This window comes from Pteropus medius, unplaced genomic scaffold, assembly GCF_902729225.1.
Source record: "Pteropus medius unplaced genomic scaffold, Ma_sr-lr_union100, whole genome shotgun sequence".
Taxonomy (NCBI): domain Eukaryota; kingdom Metazoa; phylum Chordata; class Mammalia; order Chiroptera; family Pteropodidae; genus Pteropus; species Pteropus medius.
In genome coordinates, this window is record NW_024340696.1 from 6701 (window position 1) to 24196 (window position 17496).

A 17496-nucleotide genomic window follows, 5' to 3' on the forward strand; every position below is an offset into this window, starting at 1 on the left:
AGCCTGGTCATAGCTTGGACTCTGTTTGGCATTTTATCCATTCTAATCAAATGGTGCCCTGGGACCCAACCTTCTCCCTCCAGCTCTTCCAGGCTGGTGCTGGAGAGCCCATCACAGCCCCAGAATGGTCCAGGAAGAGCATGATACACCATCCTGGGAGGAGAATGCTTGGGCAGGACATGGCCAGTTCCAGAGCCAGGGCAGGGAAATGGGAGGCCGGGAGTTGGTGTCACTTACATTTTATATTTATATCACTCTATAAATAAGACATTTTTCTATGGCCATGCCACCCTGTATGTGCCCAATCTCAGCTGATCTCAGAAACTAAGCAGGGTTGGGCCTGGTTAGTACTTGGATGGGAGACCACCTAAAAATACCAGGTGCTATAACCATTAATATATATATTAATGTATATATATGTATATAGAAAGTATATATATTAATGTATACATATATTCCTATATATATATGTATCTATAACGCTTTCTATTATTAACTTTATAGTCTTACAAAGGCTTGAGATTGTACATAGCGTGAGTTACCAGACCCTCTTTGTGGATCAGGTTGCCTGGACCACAAGGTGGTCTATCTCCTTGATACCCCAGGCCTTGTGGGTCATTCAGTATATGGCAAGTGGTAATGTGCTTGTCTCCCCTGTATCCAAGACTGTATTGGAGGGTTGCCTGCATTGAGTATCCTTCAGTACTTTCTACATCATGCTGGGCTGATCTGCAAGCAGGGATGTCAAGGGGCTCAGCTCTGGGGATCTGGGGACATCAGAGTGAGCAGAGAGAAAACCCAGCCAACAGTAAAGGCTGAGTATCTATTTCTTACCTTATAGACCCTTAATCTTGGATAACAGACTAAGTCTGAGACATAAAGCCTCAAAGAAGAAGAATCCTCCCACTTCACTGCCTCACCTCCCCTGCCACTTCCCGACGGTTCTGAGGCCAGGTTACCAGTTATTTTATTTGGAAAGCATCCCAGAGACTGGGGAGTAACCCAGGGCAAGAGGAAGGCCAACTCAAGGATGAATCATAGAGCTGGCCACGAGTAAGAGACTCCTAGCTGGAGCTCATCCCACCGGGACCTTCAAAGGAATAGAGTAAGAAGTGCCTCAGCACTATCCGCAGAGTCAAATTAAAACGCCTATCATCTGGGCTTCCAGCTCCAGTGTCAAGGGTGGGCCCTCGAATGTTCGCTTCCCTGCATTTCGTGGCTGTGCACAAGTGAGACCCACGGGGTTTCCCTGGGCATTAAGTACGAGGTCGGGAAGCAGACCCAAAGCGAGGTGCTGCCAGGCTACACCTGCATGAAAAGGATCAAAGGCCCCGTGGAACTCACCCTGTAGTAGTGGCTGGAGAAAGAGGAGGGGCCAGAGCGGATAACGGAGTGCATTAGCCATGTCTGATATACTATACCCTGTGCCTTTCTAAAGCGAATGGAAAAGCACAAGCTTCCCCAAGGCGTGGACAAAGTAAATACACTGAGGAATGAAGGAACTGGTGGAATCTTATTCTCTTGGCTGAGAATAAAAGAGAGAAGAGGAAAATACACTAGCTAGCCAAGAGGGGAGAGAGGCAGGTGCAACTGGGAAGGACAGAGTAACTACCGTGGACTTGTGAAATGAACCAGCCATGAACCTTATGACCCCACAGACAGATGCCACCCCAGAGGAACTTGCTCTGGAGCCCAGTGCTCCATAAGGCAATGGCAATGCTCCAGGGCTTTGACAGGTTTGGGGACATGGTGGCATTCCGAGAACAAGAGTATATCTGCTACACACCACATAATATTTTGCTTAAAATAACTTATTTTTCCTACAGAAGAAGTAGTTAGAAGTTGTGGTAAAATCAGGGTGATGCGATGGCCATTATGGTTAGGGGATCCAAGGAACATATGAGTCATAAGGTCACCAATGGAGATAAATTACGACAGCAATGACCAACAACTTTTTGTTAGCCGGGGTCTGGCCCCAAACTGCAACGCTGAGCTCTTGGTATCCAGGGCCGCACTGCCTGCTCTGGGCGGGAAGTCTGAGTGTCTTCTCTAACTGCACACTCAGCCTACCATCCCCAGATCTAAAGGCTATTCCAGTCAGCACCCCCCAGCAGGGGAGGAGGGGATCCAGAGAACCTGGGCTTGTGTTTCACCCTGCTGGCGAGTTCCCAGGCACGCCTCACAGAAAGCCATTTCCCCAAAATTGTTAAAGTCTAAATAAACCAAGAACAGAACAAGCTGTGTGACTTGCTCTACTTCACTTTTTAGTTAATTATGACTAAATTGCTACAACTAACTACAGAAGTTTAAAATATACAGAAATTTTTTCTCACCTAACAGTTTGTGGCGAGTCAGGCCCCTGCCAGGAGCCTCGGCTCCGCTGTCAGATTCCTTCCATGTTGCTGCTCTGCCAAACTGCAGACTGAGCCTTGCTACTCAGAGGGTGATCCAGAAGCTTTAGAATCCTGGAATCCTGCCAGAAGTGCAACACCTCAGGCTCCACTTCAGAAGCTTCTGGAATCCTGGAATCCTGCCAGAAGTGCAACACCTCAGGCTCCACTTCAGAAGCTTCTGGAATCCTGCCAGAAGTGCAACACCGCAGACTCCACTTCGGATCTGCCGTGGCAGCGTGGTACCAGTGCCAAGCAAAAAGGTGGGGACCCTTGTTCAGAAAGGATTAAAAATTCCAAAATGGTGAAAGCAGGGCATTAAACATAGCACAGAGCCTAGCTAAACTTTGGGGCTCTGCAGGATGCACAGTCCTCATGCCACGGAAGGTACAGTTTACTTGAAAAAGCTACAAGGCGGGGATTAAAAACAAAGACAATGTCAAAATCCAGGTTCTGCCTACTGTATCCGATATTAATACACCTATATCACTAGAGGAACATATGAACTGAAAACTGAGATTGATTCAGAGAATTGTCCATTTGGAATAATGGATTACCTGGGCAAGTGGGAAACTACAATCTGAGAAAACATTGTCATTCTAGGAAAACGTTCTCGTGTAGCCGCTTTTATTTTTCTGAGCCGTCTGGAAGAAATGCCAAGTGGGAATTTTCTGGGCCTCTCTTGTGTTCTGTGTTTGATCCACTGACCAGGGTTGACTGGAAACTCCTGGCTGGCTATCTCAGCATAGTAGTGCTGTGTTGTAATTCAGAGATCTAAATGAAGGGGTGCAAAAAGCTGGTTCTTAGCTCTGACCTTACTCTAAAGATGCTATTCCTGACATAATGGGAGATTTCAGTCCCTTGTTCTGCCACAAAATGTTTTAGATGGTAAATTATATGTTATCTGTAGTTCGCAATTAAAATTAAAAACCTTGACATGCAGAACCACAGGGACAGACCGTGGTACCATTTCAGGAGGTGGGCACTGGAGCAAAGGGCATGTCAGGGCTGGGCAGGGGTGATGAGCAGGGTGACTCCAAGAAACAGAGAACCCAGGATAAGCGACTGATTTGGGCTCTGAAAGACAGAAATTGAGTTTAAAAGCAGGTCATAGAGAGCCTTAAGTGACAAGCTCAAGGATTTGGGCTTTATTCTGAAAGCAGAAGGAAGACACTAAAAGTTTCTGACTGGGAAGAGGCATGATTTAGGCTGTGTCTCAGGAGGAGGAGGATTCTGACAGTGGATCTCCAATGACCTTCCCGTGAGACCAAGACAAGCACTTTGTCAGGGGCCTTGGTTTATCTATAAATGAGGGTATAAACTATAAACTCTATATCTATATCTAGGGACAATGTGGGAGTGGGAGGCCGGTTGAGGGAGATTAAATTAGTCCCTAGACCTACAGATTCCAGATCCAGGCAGGATCCTGGCATCCGTGTTTTTAAGAAGCTCCCATGGCGATTCCGAAGTGCTGCTGTTTGGGAATCAGCTGACCGGGTGATACCTAGGCCAGCTTACATTTTCATGTGCCAAGATGAGAGGTGGTCGTGGGGAAGGCAGTGTTTAGAAGTGAAGAAAGGTCCCTTAAGACAGCTGCAACTGTCCAGGCAAGAAGTAAAGGGAATGTGGGTAGTGGCACCAGAGAAGGGAAAAAGATGACTAATGGAGACCACCACATAGAACTGAGAGGATTTACTTAATAATTGGCAGTGTTATACACACAAAAACCAAAATTCAGCTGAGTGTGTGAGCCAGGACCTTTTTTAGGGGAAGATATCAGGAAGAGTTTTATCACGCAGATGCTCTCTTCTTTCTATGGGAGGACAGAGAGGGCCCAGTCACAGATTATCTCCTTGGTGCTGAGCAGAAAACTACACACTAGGTGATTATGTTTCTGGGGGAAACCACAATCAGATCAGGTATTCAATCTAAGTTTGGTATCATGGGCTTTTAGCATGAGTGATGCTATTTTGCACCTGTGGTTCTCTCTTTAACAAGTCCCCCCTTTCGATCATACTCAGCTTAACTGAGAGAGAGAATCAAAAATTAAGGCATTCGTGTCACTGTTGCTACCACTCTGCAGCTCTGTTGGTGCTTGGTGTGGCAGGATGTTTTGCTTAATGTCTGTGACATGAGCCTCTGGTTTTCTAACAGCAGTGAGGGTTGCGATTAAGAGGTAAGGATGGCTTCAAGATTTTGAGCCTTGACCAAGGCAATGACAAATTTCATACAAATAAGAAAGTTGTTAACTTCGATTTTTGTCTTCTCACTTTCTCTGAATCATGTAAACCAATTTACATGGGTCCGATCACTACTGAGTCCAATAATAACATTCTAAACCTTTCAAAGAACAGCTAACAAGTATTACTATGTCACAGACAATATGCTCTACACTTAGTCTCATTTAATTGTCACTGCTAGGTAGCTCTAACCTCACTCCTCGAGCTGCATGCTTCGCATTCATTATCTCATTTAACCTTCCAGCTACCCTGGATGAATGCTGCAATTATGCCCATTTTACAGATGAGAAAACTGAAACCTAGAGAAATAAAGTAACTTCCCCAAAGTCGTTTAGAAAAGGAGCAGATATTAAAACCAAACAGTGTGCCTCAGAACCCAAGCTCTCAGCAGTCACCATGCTACCCTGTAGCCCTGTTAAACAGCAGTCAGGTCTGGAAGAAAAAGTAAAAGTGAGGCAACCATGAATTACAGTCTGTCCAGCATTTTTAGCCAAGTCAGATACAAGTTGTATTTGAAAACACTGCCTAATATCTAAGTAGACTCTTTAAATTTAAATGTTTAACTGAGTAAGATTTTTTCTTTTGGCTTGTTTGCCTTGGGAAATGAATTCTGATGACATAATATGTTTTTCTTTAATGCTAGAAATTTTTCTCTGTACTCTTCTGGTAAGTCAGGATTGCTATAATATGCCCTAAAAACATCTGTCAGGAAAAGATTGCACAATCGTGCCAGGTCAGCTGTCTCCTCCTTCTGAGATCTCCTCTGGGGCCTCTTTTGGATAGTCACAGTGTAATGACAAACCTGACCCACAGGAGTGGCCGGCTCTTCTTGCCCTTTACCTTAGCAGAGACTCACATTTAATAATCCCCACAGCCCAAATCCAGCCGATGCTAGAAAGTGTGATATTGTGATTTACAAGGAGAAATATGTATTTAGTCTTGGTCCGGTTTCTGAAACAGTTCTTAAAACTCTTGAAATTTTCTAACTTATGAGAGACAGGTATCTTTTGTTGTGTTAGTGAGGTAACTTTTGGCACATATCTAAGGATTGGGGTTGGAACTTTCAGCCCTATCCCATACCAGCCTCCACCTCAGAGAGGAAGAGGAGCTAGGGATTGAGTTCAATCACCAATGTTCAATGATCGAATCACTCAAGCCTCTGATTAAGCCTTCATAAAAACCAAAAGGACTGGGGTTTCAAGAGCTTCCAGTTTGGTGAACATGTGGAGATTTGGGGGAGAATGGAGCTGAGAGGTCATGGAAGCTCCTTGCCCCTTTCTTCACACCGTGTCCTATGCATCTCTTCCACCTGGCTGTTCCTGAGTTATATCCTTTCATAACAAAGTGGCAATTTGTAAGTAAAATGTTTCTCTATGCTCTGCAAGCCACTCTGGCATATGAATTGAACCCAAAGAGGGGATCTTGGGAACCTTTTTTTTATAGCCTGTCAGTGAACATCCTGGACTTTCAACTGGTGTCTGAAGTGGAGGGCAGTCTTGTGGAAATGAGCCCTGACGAGAAAAATTCTGATATCCTAAATTAAATTACAGGCTACAGGGAGGGGGGAGAAACAACTGAAGTTAATCAGTTAACAGCTGGAGGCCTAAACTAATAAAGACTACTCATGTTCCTGAATATATATTAAATTTTTAAATCAACTGCCAAATGGCTGACCACCAGACACTACCATATTCTGTTTCTGCATGAACTTTCAAGACTATTACCCATTTTCAATCCAGAAGTAATAAATAATCCTTCTTTAAGGACTGTGCACCTATCCTGGAACTGCCTCTGCTTCTTTTCCCACTCCATTTTCTATAGCCAATGTAAATTCTTTCAAAACAACTTGCTTCTTCTTTCCCCAAGCTCACTGTACAACAAAGTCCCATCAGCTCCAAGACTGCAGACCTGTTAGTCTTCTCCATCCTACCCTGCTACTGGTGGTTAAGACTGCATGTCCCAGGACCTGATCCTTTTTCTGGCTAGCATATGGCTCAATAAACCCTTTCTTTCAGAAAAGCTTTCCACTGAAATGTATTTGTTTAACATCCCTTAACCTATAAAATCTGATGCTATCTCCAGGTAGATAGTGCCAGAATTGATTTGAATTGTAGGACACCTAGCTGGTGTCAGAACTGCTGGGTATAGAGAAATACCACACACACCACCACCACCATCATCACACCACACCCCTGCCACCCTCACACATATTGTTGATCAGAATCATTAGGTTTTCCACATTTCCTAAAATTCTAAGAAGCTTTGTGAAGCCTTTCTCTGACAATCGTTTCAACCCATCTGGTTTCATCATATCTAAATGTCATGTGAAAGTATGACAGCAATCTGTGTCAACTGTTCTATAGCTGAAAAAAAAAATCAATGGATCCGACACTATGCTTACTCCATACTGAGTCTACCCCACACCTTCCTGAAAAGTGCTCACAATAAACTGCATGTCTATATTCAAATGAAAACTTTAATCAAATTTTACATTTATTATTAATAGAACATGCTATGTAAATGTACAGGAGCCTGATAAGTGGCAATCTAACACTTGGCTTAAATAATACAAGCACTTGCTGCAGACTTCCTTTATTGTGACTTTTGAAAAATAATTTCTAAAAGTACATGATTTCTTTGAAATACTTTGTTTAGGAAAGATTAGAGATAAAACATTTCCAGTAATGAGTCAGTTGTATATAGGTTCAGATTAGAAAATGTCAAATAACTGGAAAAAAATTATTTTTTATATTTAGATATATTTAAATATGGGGTCATTTTATTTAAATATCTAACTTGAATCTTCAGTGTTTCATTTATTTTATGTGTTAATTCCATCACACCAGGTCTTATTTCAGTAATTTCTCAACTGTTCTAGACAGGACATTAAAAAAATTCAACTCCTGTCAATTACATTACCTGTCTTCATATGACCTGAATGAGATACTTCTGCTCCCTACACAGGAGTCACGATAGAAAAATAATTCCCCCAATTTACTAGTGAGAAACAGATAACACTGTTGTTCAGAATAAAGACTACTACACATCTGTGAACATTCACATGCTGATCCTAGAGCACTTCATTTCAGCGAACAAGAACTGATTCAGAATTCAGCTTTGGCTGAGAAACACTGATGCATAAAGAGAACCATAAATGAAGATGCTATGGACGCTGGCCAAAGTATTTCCAATAAGGTCGCAGGGTTTTCAGGTGGTGCCTTTCCTTTAATGACAAATGCATTAAGAAGATTCAGTTTTTCTCAAAATGTCATGACATCCTGCTGAATCTTCTTCCACTAGGCTTGCTGAGACCAGAGAAACCGATCACATTTTTCAAGCATGCTTTGTATCAAAGCTCTGAAATCCCAAAGAAAAGAAACAAGTAAATTTAGTTCTCATTGTTCATTCTTTACAAAAAACAATACAAATAATTAGTAGATTCAAGTAGTTGACTGACTGTGCATCAAAAGACACAAGACTGGGTCTATGGCCATGCCACCCTGAACAAGCCCGATCCCGTCTGATCTCGGAAGCTAAGCAGGGTGGGGCCTGGTTAGTACTTGGATGGGAGACCACCAAGGAAGACCAGGTGCTGTAGGTGTAAAAAAATAAAAAATAAGGAATTATAAACTAACAGGGTCCTTGCAATCTGTGAGGTCAACCAAGGGTTGCCTCTCCTTAAAAAAAAAAAAAAAAAAAGTGGAAAGGTATCCCATGAAAAGGCATACGGTCCTATAGGAGAAAATACTGCAAATCATATATCTGATAAAGGGTTAATATCTAGAATATATAAATTCACACGGCAACAAAATTACAAATAGTGAGATTAAAAAATAGGCAAAAAGACCTGAATAGGTATTTCTCCAAAGATGATATATGAACGGCCAAGAAGCATATGAAAGGATGCTCAACTTCACTGATCATTAGGGAACACAGATAAAAACCACAAGGAGATACTATCTCATACCCATTAGGATGAGTATTATCAAAAACCAAATTGGGTTGGTGAGGATGTGGAGAAATGAGAACCTTTGTACACTGTTGGTAGGAATGTAACGTGGTGTTACATCTATGGAAAACAGTATGGCAGTTCCTCAAAAATTAAAAATAGAATTACCATATGATTTAAAATTTTTGCTACTGGTTATATACCCAAAAGAATTGAAAGCAAGGTCTTAAAGAGACATTTGTGTACCCATGTTCATAGCAACATTAGTCACAAAAGCCAAGAGGTAGAAGCAACCCAAATGTCTATCAACCAATGAATGGATAAACAAAACGTGGTATACATACAATGAAATATTATTCAGCCTTAAAAAAGAGGACAATCTGATACATGCTATAACATGGATAAACTGGAAAACATTATGCTAAATGAAATAAGCCAGTCACAAAAAGGCAAATACTGTATGATTCCGTTTAAATGAGGTACTTAGTCAAAACCATAGAGACAGAAAGCAGAATGGCCTGGGGTTAGGTGGAGGGGAAAATAAGGAATTGTTGTTTAATGGGTAGAGTGTTTTACAAGATAAAAAAGCTCTGGAAATTGGCTGCAAAATGGTATGGATATATTTAAAACTACTGAACCAAATGCTTAAAAATGGTAAGATGGTAAATTTTGTTATCTATATTTTTCAACTAAAAAAACCTGACTGAGACAATTATATATTTGGTACCAATAATATTCTTAAAGAACCAAGTACACATCAGATTTGGGCAGTCACATTAATCTAAGTCTCCTCATCAAGATTATTAGTAAAATGTTACTTTACCTCTTCCCTTAATCTCCTTAATCAAGAGGTGAGTCTCAGTCCCCTCATCTGTCGTGAGGGGTTGGGAATGGATGCCCTCTCTAGTCCTGTCCACCTCTGAACACCTGTGGGGTTCCATATTCCCCAAATGCGTATGAAGAGGGCATGACAGACAGATATTACCTCTGCCTTTTCTCGGCAATCCTCAGGATATCGCAGGTTCTGGTAAACTTCTCTGACAGCTCAAGGGTCAAACCACATTCCTGTAGCAGTGACCAGGCCCGATCTGGACCCATGGCCTTAGCTAATAGCAGTGCCACATTCTCCACGTTGATAGGGGAAGGTCCATCACTGAAGTTCCCATTTGGTGACTTCTGGGGGGCTGGCTTTGTGCTCTTGTTCTGCACAAGATGTAGAAGCAGCTTCCATTCCTCCATGGTCTCTGGGATCCAACCTACACAAACACACAGGAATATAGAAATGTTGGCTCTGACTGCTCTTAGCACTCTGCCTGTACACAGGAGGTGGCCAAACCTTTTATAAATATCTTTAATAACCAAACATACCAATATTAAAGAACATACTCTCATCACTCTAATAAAGTTGTTTTCTGAACATTTATTGAATAAATTGTTCATGATAAGAATAAGCCACAAAATTAGCTTCAAAATTCTTTCATTCACTTACTCAGTAATTACCCAGGGCATATTCTATGCTGGACACTGGGTATGTAATCAGGAACTCTTGTGGAGTTTACAGTTTAGTAAAGGAGACAGAATTTAGACAAGCACATAAATAAACCTATACTTATAAACAGTGCTACGTGCTATAAAGGAAAAAATCAAGGATCTATTAGAAAGATTTGCAGATTTTTTACAAGGATCTCAGAAAGGCTCAACAAGGTGGTGATATTTATGCGGAGAGCCAAAAGATGAAACAAGCTCAGATTTAAAAAATGTGCATGCAACACACATAAACACAAACTTGAAGCTGGGAATGACAGGAATGGTGAGTGAAGGAACCTGCATTTCTGACAAAATGAAACAAGGAAGATGTCCTGACACAGGAAAGAACCTGAATTCAAGGAACTCAAAAAAGGCTGATAGTGCTCAAAGGCTGTAGTGAGTAGTAAGAATGAGATGACAGGCCCAGGCCTTAAGGGTCTAGCTTCACAATCTCAATTTTGTTCTGAGTTCAGTGTGAGGGATTTCAAGGAGGAGAATTACATAATTCAATTTGTTTAAAAAAATAAATAAATAAACATTCTAGATGCTGTAAAGACAATGGATTAAAGGTGAGCAAGAATGAACTCCAGATGATCAATTATGAGGGTATTACAGAGGTCTAGGCAAATATCTAGGACCCAAGTGATGGTGGTGGAGCAAGAGAAAGAAGATATAAATTGGCAGTGAAATCAACATACCTTGGAGTGATTAATATTAGTTATGAGAAAAGTGTCAAGAAAAGACCCCATTTAACACACCAAGGGCAAAAATAGCTAATATTATATTAAAATATTCTCTGGGTGGGGAGGATTTTAAGTTATATTTTCTTTATGCTTCCTGAATATTTTTTTCTATAACAAACATCATGTTGTAACTTTAAAACTATAAATTGTTTATATTTTAACTATTCTCGTTATTTTTCAGAAGTGTATGCCATGCCTATAGTACCAGTCCTACAGAACCTGGTCCTCTTTTTTACTTCTGAAACAAAGATATCAATAACTTTTGCTACAGTTATGATATCTGAAGCTAAGTCAACTGGCTTCTTTGCTCTGTTCTAACGTTCTCTTTCCCACACCAGCAGGGCTGAAAAGACTATAGATTACACTGCTGGATGAAGGGCCCTGATGCCTTGCTGTTGGCATCTCTGCACTAAGATGAAAAAAGCAACACTATAGAACATACCAAAGTCATCTCTCTGATTGCAGGATAGATCTAAGACTTCAGACATCAGTGTGTCAAAGTCTTGGCCTTCTGATTGACATTTTATCTGTATTATTAATAACAATTTTTTTTTTAAGTATCTAAATATTTATGAAAGCTTAGTGAAATCTGACTGCTACTTCACTTTAAATTCATCTTAATGATCTCTAATTTTTGGCTGTGTAAAAAGTCAACACAATGCAGAGAAAAAATTCTGAGCACAAGCTTTAGAGATAGTCAAATAGGTGTGAACACAAGCTCCACCAGTTGTATGGCTTCGGGGAAGCTAATTGTCTTTCTTCTGTGCCTCAGTTATAACTTCTATAGAATAGGAATAAAAGTAACTCTTCTAAGGGTTTGTTATCTCATTTAAATAGCATATGGAAAAGTACCTGGCATTGTGCCTGATACATAGCAAGCACTCATTAAATAAAGAGAAAAGTTGTCTGTAGTTTATTCCTAATTGTGATTTTGTAATTACCAAGTAGTACAGATCAAAAAAAATAAAACAAATAACAAACAACAACCACAAATTTTACAGCTGGCTAGAATTATATACAGGATCACTGAAATGTTCACCAAATTTCTTTATTGAAAAGTCTGGAGTGACTTCTAAAATACTACAACCAAGAGCAACCAGTTGGGATTTACATACCACTGTCCCCTTTCATCAGGCTCATATCATTCAGATACACAATGTTGGTGAAGGCTTCTCTTCTTCTCTCCAGCTCCAAACAGAGAGTAAGATATCCATGCCAGAAACTTTAAAGAGACCAAAGTTGAAGAAAGGAATAAAAGGCAATGAAATTATCTGGCACTGCACTATTACAGTAGATACTAGCCATGTGTGGCTATTTAAATTGAAATTAAAGTGAATAAAATTTAAAAGGCAGTTCTTCAGTTGACCAATCTATCTTTCAAGTGCTCAATGGCCACATGTGGCTTTTGGCTACCATACTGGACAGTGCAGTAGAATATTTCCATTATCACAGAAAGTTCTGTTAGACCCACAGACCTGGTACTAGTCTGTGGCCTGTTAGGAACCAGGCCACATGGCAAGAGGTAAGCAGCAGGTCAGGGAACAAGCTTCATCTGTATTTGCAGCCACTCCCCAGCACTAGCATCACTACCTCAACTCCACCTCAGATCAGGCATTAGAATCTAATAGGAGCACTGGTCTTTGATGCCAAAAACACTGGGGACCACTGTGTTAGATAACCCTTTACGAAAAAAGAACAAAAGCTAGTGATAAACACTGATATTCGAGGCCAAGCATCAATTATGAGATTCAACACAAAATCCGCATATTTCTTCCCCAAATATGCAAACTATGGAAATTCTCCTTGACTCTTCTCCCTCCTTCATTTGCTATAGACAATATTCTAAGTCCTACTGCATTTTCCTTTGAAATGTCCCTTGCATGTGGCTCCTTTTGCTACCCTACTAATCACAAATTCAGTCATTCCTAAATTATTGCAACAGTTTCCTAGCTGGCCTTCCTGTCTCCATTATGACATTAATAATGATCTCCAAAAAGCTCCATTTTTAGTCATCATTTTTAAAAATTTATTTAATTAGTTTCACGTATACAGTACATTGGTTAGACATCTACATAGTTCATAGAACAATCCCCCCAATTGCTCCCTCTCTTCCCAGGCCCACCACCTAACCAACATATTAATGCTGACTGCATTCCCTATGCCATGCTCCCTATCTCTGTGACTACTAATTTGTACTTCTATCAACTAATTTGTATTTCTGTCAACTAGTCTGTACTCCTATCAACTACTAATTTGTACTTCTTTAACCCTTCATCCTATTCTTCCAGCCCCTCAAATCTCCTCCCCTCTGTCCATCACCAAATTGTCCACTATATTTGTGAGTGTTTTTGATTAATTTGTTCTTTTTGTTCCTTAGATTCCACATATAAGTGAATCATATAATATTTATCTTTCTCTGACTTATTTCACTCAGCATAATAACCTCTAGGTTCATCCATGTCATTGCAAATGGTAGGATTTCATTTTATTTTATGGCTGAGTAATATTCCATTGTATATATGAACCATAATTTCTTTATCCAATCATATATAGATGGGCATTTATATTGCTTCCATATCTTGGCTATTGTAAATTGTGGCTCCATGAATATTAAGGTGCATAGATCTTTACAAATTGTTTTGGTTTTCTTTGGATAAATACCCAGAAGTGCAACTGCTGGGTCAAAAGATATATCCGTTTTTAATTTTTTGAGAAACCTTAATACTGTTTTCCGTAGCAGCTATACCAATTTGCAACCCCACCAACAATGTATGAGGGTTCCCTTTTCTCTGCATCCTCTAATCGTGTCATTTTTGTACCAAAAAGTCTAAAGGGTCTCTACTGATAACTAATTCTTCTGACTAGTTTTCAAGGTCCTACGTGATCTCATCACCTACCACCTGGCTAGTATCATCCATCACTATCAATGAATAAATATGTATCAAGTACCTACCACTGTATGAATTAGGCATTATGAGGGAAAAGGAAAGCATAGGTCCCTATCTCCAAATGATTATAATACAAGTGGAGCCATAAGATAATATAGTCAGACAATAAATAACAGGTGGTACTGATAAAAAGCAAGGTCACCTTTTCATACCCTTATTCTTGCTGTTTCTTTCACCTGACCTGCCCTCCTCCTAGTTCCTTCTAAATATAATCCCATCCAGCCTTCAGGGTTTACCTCTAAAGTCTCTCCTCCTCCCTGAGTCCTTAACGAGCAATTCTATTGAGCCCATTCTGATCTCTCCCTACTTGGAAATCCTAGAGCAATATAACTCACAGTCTGGTGCTTAATTAAATACTACCAGCATGCCTGAGAACTGGGACAAGAAACCAAGCAGAGGAGGAGAGAGGAATTATCAAGTGCCGGTTTCTTCTACACAAAGGAAAAATATGCACAAAATTTAAAAGGAAAAATACGTTTACTTTACTATCACTTAAAACAAAAAGATATTTTCCCATAGCAAAGAGAATTCCCAAATAGTAAAGCATTATCAATTCAGGCCCTTAACTACAGTTATTAACTCCAATGATTCTAATCTAAATTTCAGCTTTTAAGAAAATTCTCATTTACCCACGAGACCTGCAGATGTCAGTCATTTTTTCTTTGGTTGTAAAATCTGCAGGTAGTTTAATCAGATGAAGGATCAGCTGACTGTAACCCCAGGAAAACAAGTGTGAATGAGGCCTGTAAAATGAAAAACATTCAGTAAATTAAATAAGAAATAAATTCCACAAAATGCTTATTAATCACTAATATGTAAGAACAGAGTTTAATTACATTTGTTCCATTATTATTACATTTTTTAAATACTTCCACTTGACTTTAAAAAAAAATAGCTCTTTTTCCTATAACTTTTTTTCTTTTTAATTAGACATTTTAAGTAATCAAAAACAAACAAAAAAAAAAAGAAGCCTTTAATTCCATCACTCACAGATCGCCATTGTATATCTTTCCAGACCTATTGTCTAGGCATATAAGATAGGCATTTGGGGGGGCTCTTAAAAAGCTTCTCCTGGAGGAAAACACAAGAAACATTTCTGATACAAGTATCAGTGTTTTTTTATAAATCCTTTTTTTTATTATTAAAACCTAAATCAGGTACATCTACAAATTTCTAGGAAGAAAACACATAAAAACAATTTTTTCCTTCTAACACAGCTTTAATCATCGAGGGTTCTTCAATGTGGGGCCACACAAGTTTCAGAAGGTCAGTTTAATTTTCTGAAATCACATGCAAAATTTTGCATGGATGTGCATTTTTTTGAGATAAATCATCAGATTCTTATAGGATCTGTAACTCAAAAATGTTCAGAACCAATAAGAAGTGCACTCAATCTCATTACTACCATTACTTGGGTCAGTCTCTATCATAGCTGTTTCTGAAGTAAGCCCAGAATGCTATGTGTGGATAAACCAGTTCCATTCTAAAGGAATATCAGAGTTTAGAAGGAAGACTTCTATACCTGGGGTTTCCTTCATCATCCAGAGTGCTTGTGCTTGGGGGAGCATCGTGGGACACTGCCAAAAGCAGCCAATCCAATCTTAAAGACTCTGGTTGTAGAAGGGACTCAAGGAAGGATGGCCTAAAAGAAAATACAAGAGAAAAATCACCAATCTTCATGCTAAGAAAGTAAACAAAATTTGAGGATGCAAAGACGTTACTGAGGAATCAATATAGTGAACGAAATAATGTGAAAACCCTTCTGCTACAAATGTCTAGAAAAGCTGGTGAAAATCTAATAGGCTTTTAAATGAACAGTTGAACGCCAAGATAATAAGGAAACTACCAAAGGTACAAAAATGAAAAGAGAAATAAAAACCAGTATGAAAAATGTAAATCAGAGGAAGAAAGAGACGGATGGAGGTTTCTAGTCTCAATAACCAGGGGACACATGGAGATAGGAAATGAGGCCTTAGCCTAAAAAGAGGTGCAGAGCGAGAACTGAGATCCATCCAAAAAAGGCTAGGATATCATCAATAAAAAGGTGGTAATATTTCCATTCATTGGGAGATAACAAGGAGGCTTATCTGTTTTAGCTTAGGTCTTGAAGCAGGAGTTTAATTCTACGCTGATGAACTGACGATCCCTGAAAGGGAGAAAGGGAGGAAGGGAAGTGTGGTATGTGCACATTTATGGTGTATATTGTGAACTATGAAAGAATGGTATATGACTGCCAAAATCCTCCTCTTCCACAGTAGATGCCTCAATTCTGTGGCAGTTAATAGTAAAAATGCTACATCTCCTTATACAAAAGATACAATACCCTATCAAAAGAAAGGAGAGTGCAAATATTCTCGCCTTCTTACCGTTGATCTTCAGGTCTTGATTTCACCAGACTATCTAAATAGGCCAAAAACTGAGCAGGATGATGATGACAAAGTTGCATAACATCCAAAGGCAAAATAGATGGGTAAAACTTGATCAAGGATCGAAGGGCAGATTCCCCAAACTTCTCATATAATCTGCATTTAAAAACAAAACATTAAGTCTCCAGCTTCAGTGAGACGATATAATTTGGTTACTTTAAGTTATCTAAGTTCTTATTGGAAATAAAAATAAATATACTAACAAGAATTGACCAATATGCAACTGAGTAAAACTTTACAGACTAATGCCAAAAATAATTCATGTGCTCTAGTTCATATAAACAACATAGAGAACAACTTACTGGGCAGCATAAGCAATCAATAAAGGACTGTCAAAAGGGACCGAGTCATCTACTAACTTTAATCTTGTTGGTAAATCTCCTTCTTCCGTTACCATATATGTAGGATTTGAACTTGCCATTTCTGAAAGATAAAGCACACCCTTTCCCTTCATCTCATAGCAGTAAATAGTCAATTCATGAACACATTCATTCAACAATCATTAGTCATGTACCTACTGTGTGCAAGGCCCAATGTTGGTTAAGTATTGTTGGAAAGACAGAAAGATACGATTTCTCTACTTTTAAGGACCTTAATATCAAATTGGGAGGCAAAACATATTAAAAGTTTTAAACAAGATAATATACAAGTGACTATTACCCTTGAAAAAGACACATATGTAGATATATATAAGCTAATATAGAAAATAAGCTATGTATCTACCATCAATACCGAATGTTTTTTCCTAGAATCAATGCCCCCACTTCATCTTTTCAAGCAAAATAAGTTTAATTTAATTAAATTTAATTAATTTTAAAGCATTTAACCAGTTTTTTTTTTTTTAAGAAAAACATCAGTTATAGCAAATCTTCTTCCTCTAAAGGAAGATTTGACTTTTAGGAATAGCCAAGTCATTTGAAGCAAAGTGTGGTAAATAAAGTGAATGATGATCTACTTAAAACTTGTAGTTAAAAACATATCTATATATCTATATGTATATAAATGAATCCAAAGTAAAATGACTTTTTTCAAATAATTTTCAACTGGTTCTGAAGGCAAATCCCAAAAAACAGTTACAAAAGCTGTTTTCTATAATTATGACATCATTGGAAGGGTGGAGCCTAGTCAACAGGTCATTTCTAAAAAGTCAATCTTCAATTTCTGATAGATTTGTTTTTTAAAAAACCATTTTCCCATTTCATTGTGTCAGTTAGTTAAGTACTTAAAGGAATTCAGAGAAGGAAGCCAACATTTAAAGCTAGAGAAGTAAGGG

General features: G+C 39.1%; 1 protein-coding gene, 1 non-coding gene and 1 pseudogene across 3 annotated transcripts in view; 2 read left to right on the forward strand and 1 right to left on the reverse strand.

Moving 5' to 3' along the window:
* Nucleotides 1-273: 273 nt before the first annotated feature.
* Nucleotides 274-392, forward strand: LOC120610183 (uncharacterized; annotated as a pseudogene).
* A 6718-nt stretch (nt 393-7110) lies between these two features.
* The window catches only part of HPS5 (HPS5 biogenesis of lysosomal organelles complex 2 subunit 2), a 31159-nt gene continuing 20773 nt past the window's right edge, over nt 7111-17496 (reverse strand). For both annotated transcript variants that reach the window (XM_039865286.1, XM_039865294.1), the window contains exons 17-23: nt 16526-16646; nt 16164-16319; nt 15320-15439; nt 14427-14540; nt 11965-12071; nt 9565-9835; nt 7111-7987 (exon numbers count right to left, since the gene is read on the reverse strand). In XM_039865286.1, the coding sequence (XP_039721220.1) occupies nt 7927-7987; nt 9565-9835; nt 11965-12071; nt 14427-14540; nt 15320-15439; nt 16164-16319; nt 16526-16646 (950 nt within the window). In that variant the 3' untranslated portion in view covers nt 7111-7926. The remainder of the gene's footprint in view (nt 7988-9564; nt 9836-11964; nt 12072-14426; nt 14541-15319; nt 15440-16163; nt 16320-16525; nt 16647-17496) is intronic.
* LOC120609624 (5S ribosomal RNA) lies at nt 8113-8231 on the forward strand. Its single transcript, XR_005654809.1, has one exon. It is a non-coding gene; the product is annotated as a 5S ribosomal RNA (ribosomal RNA).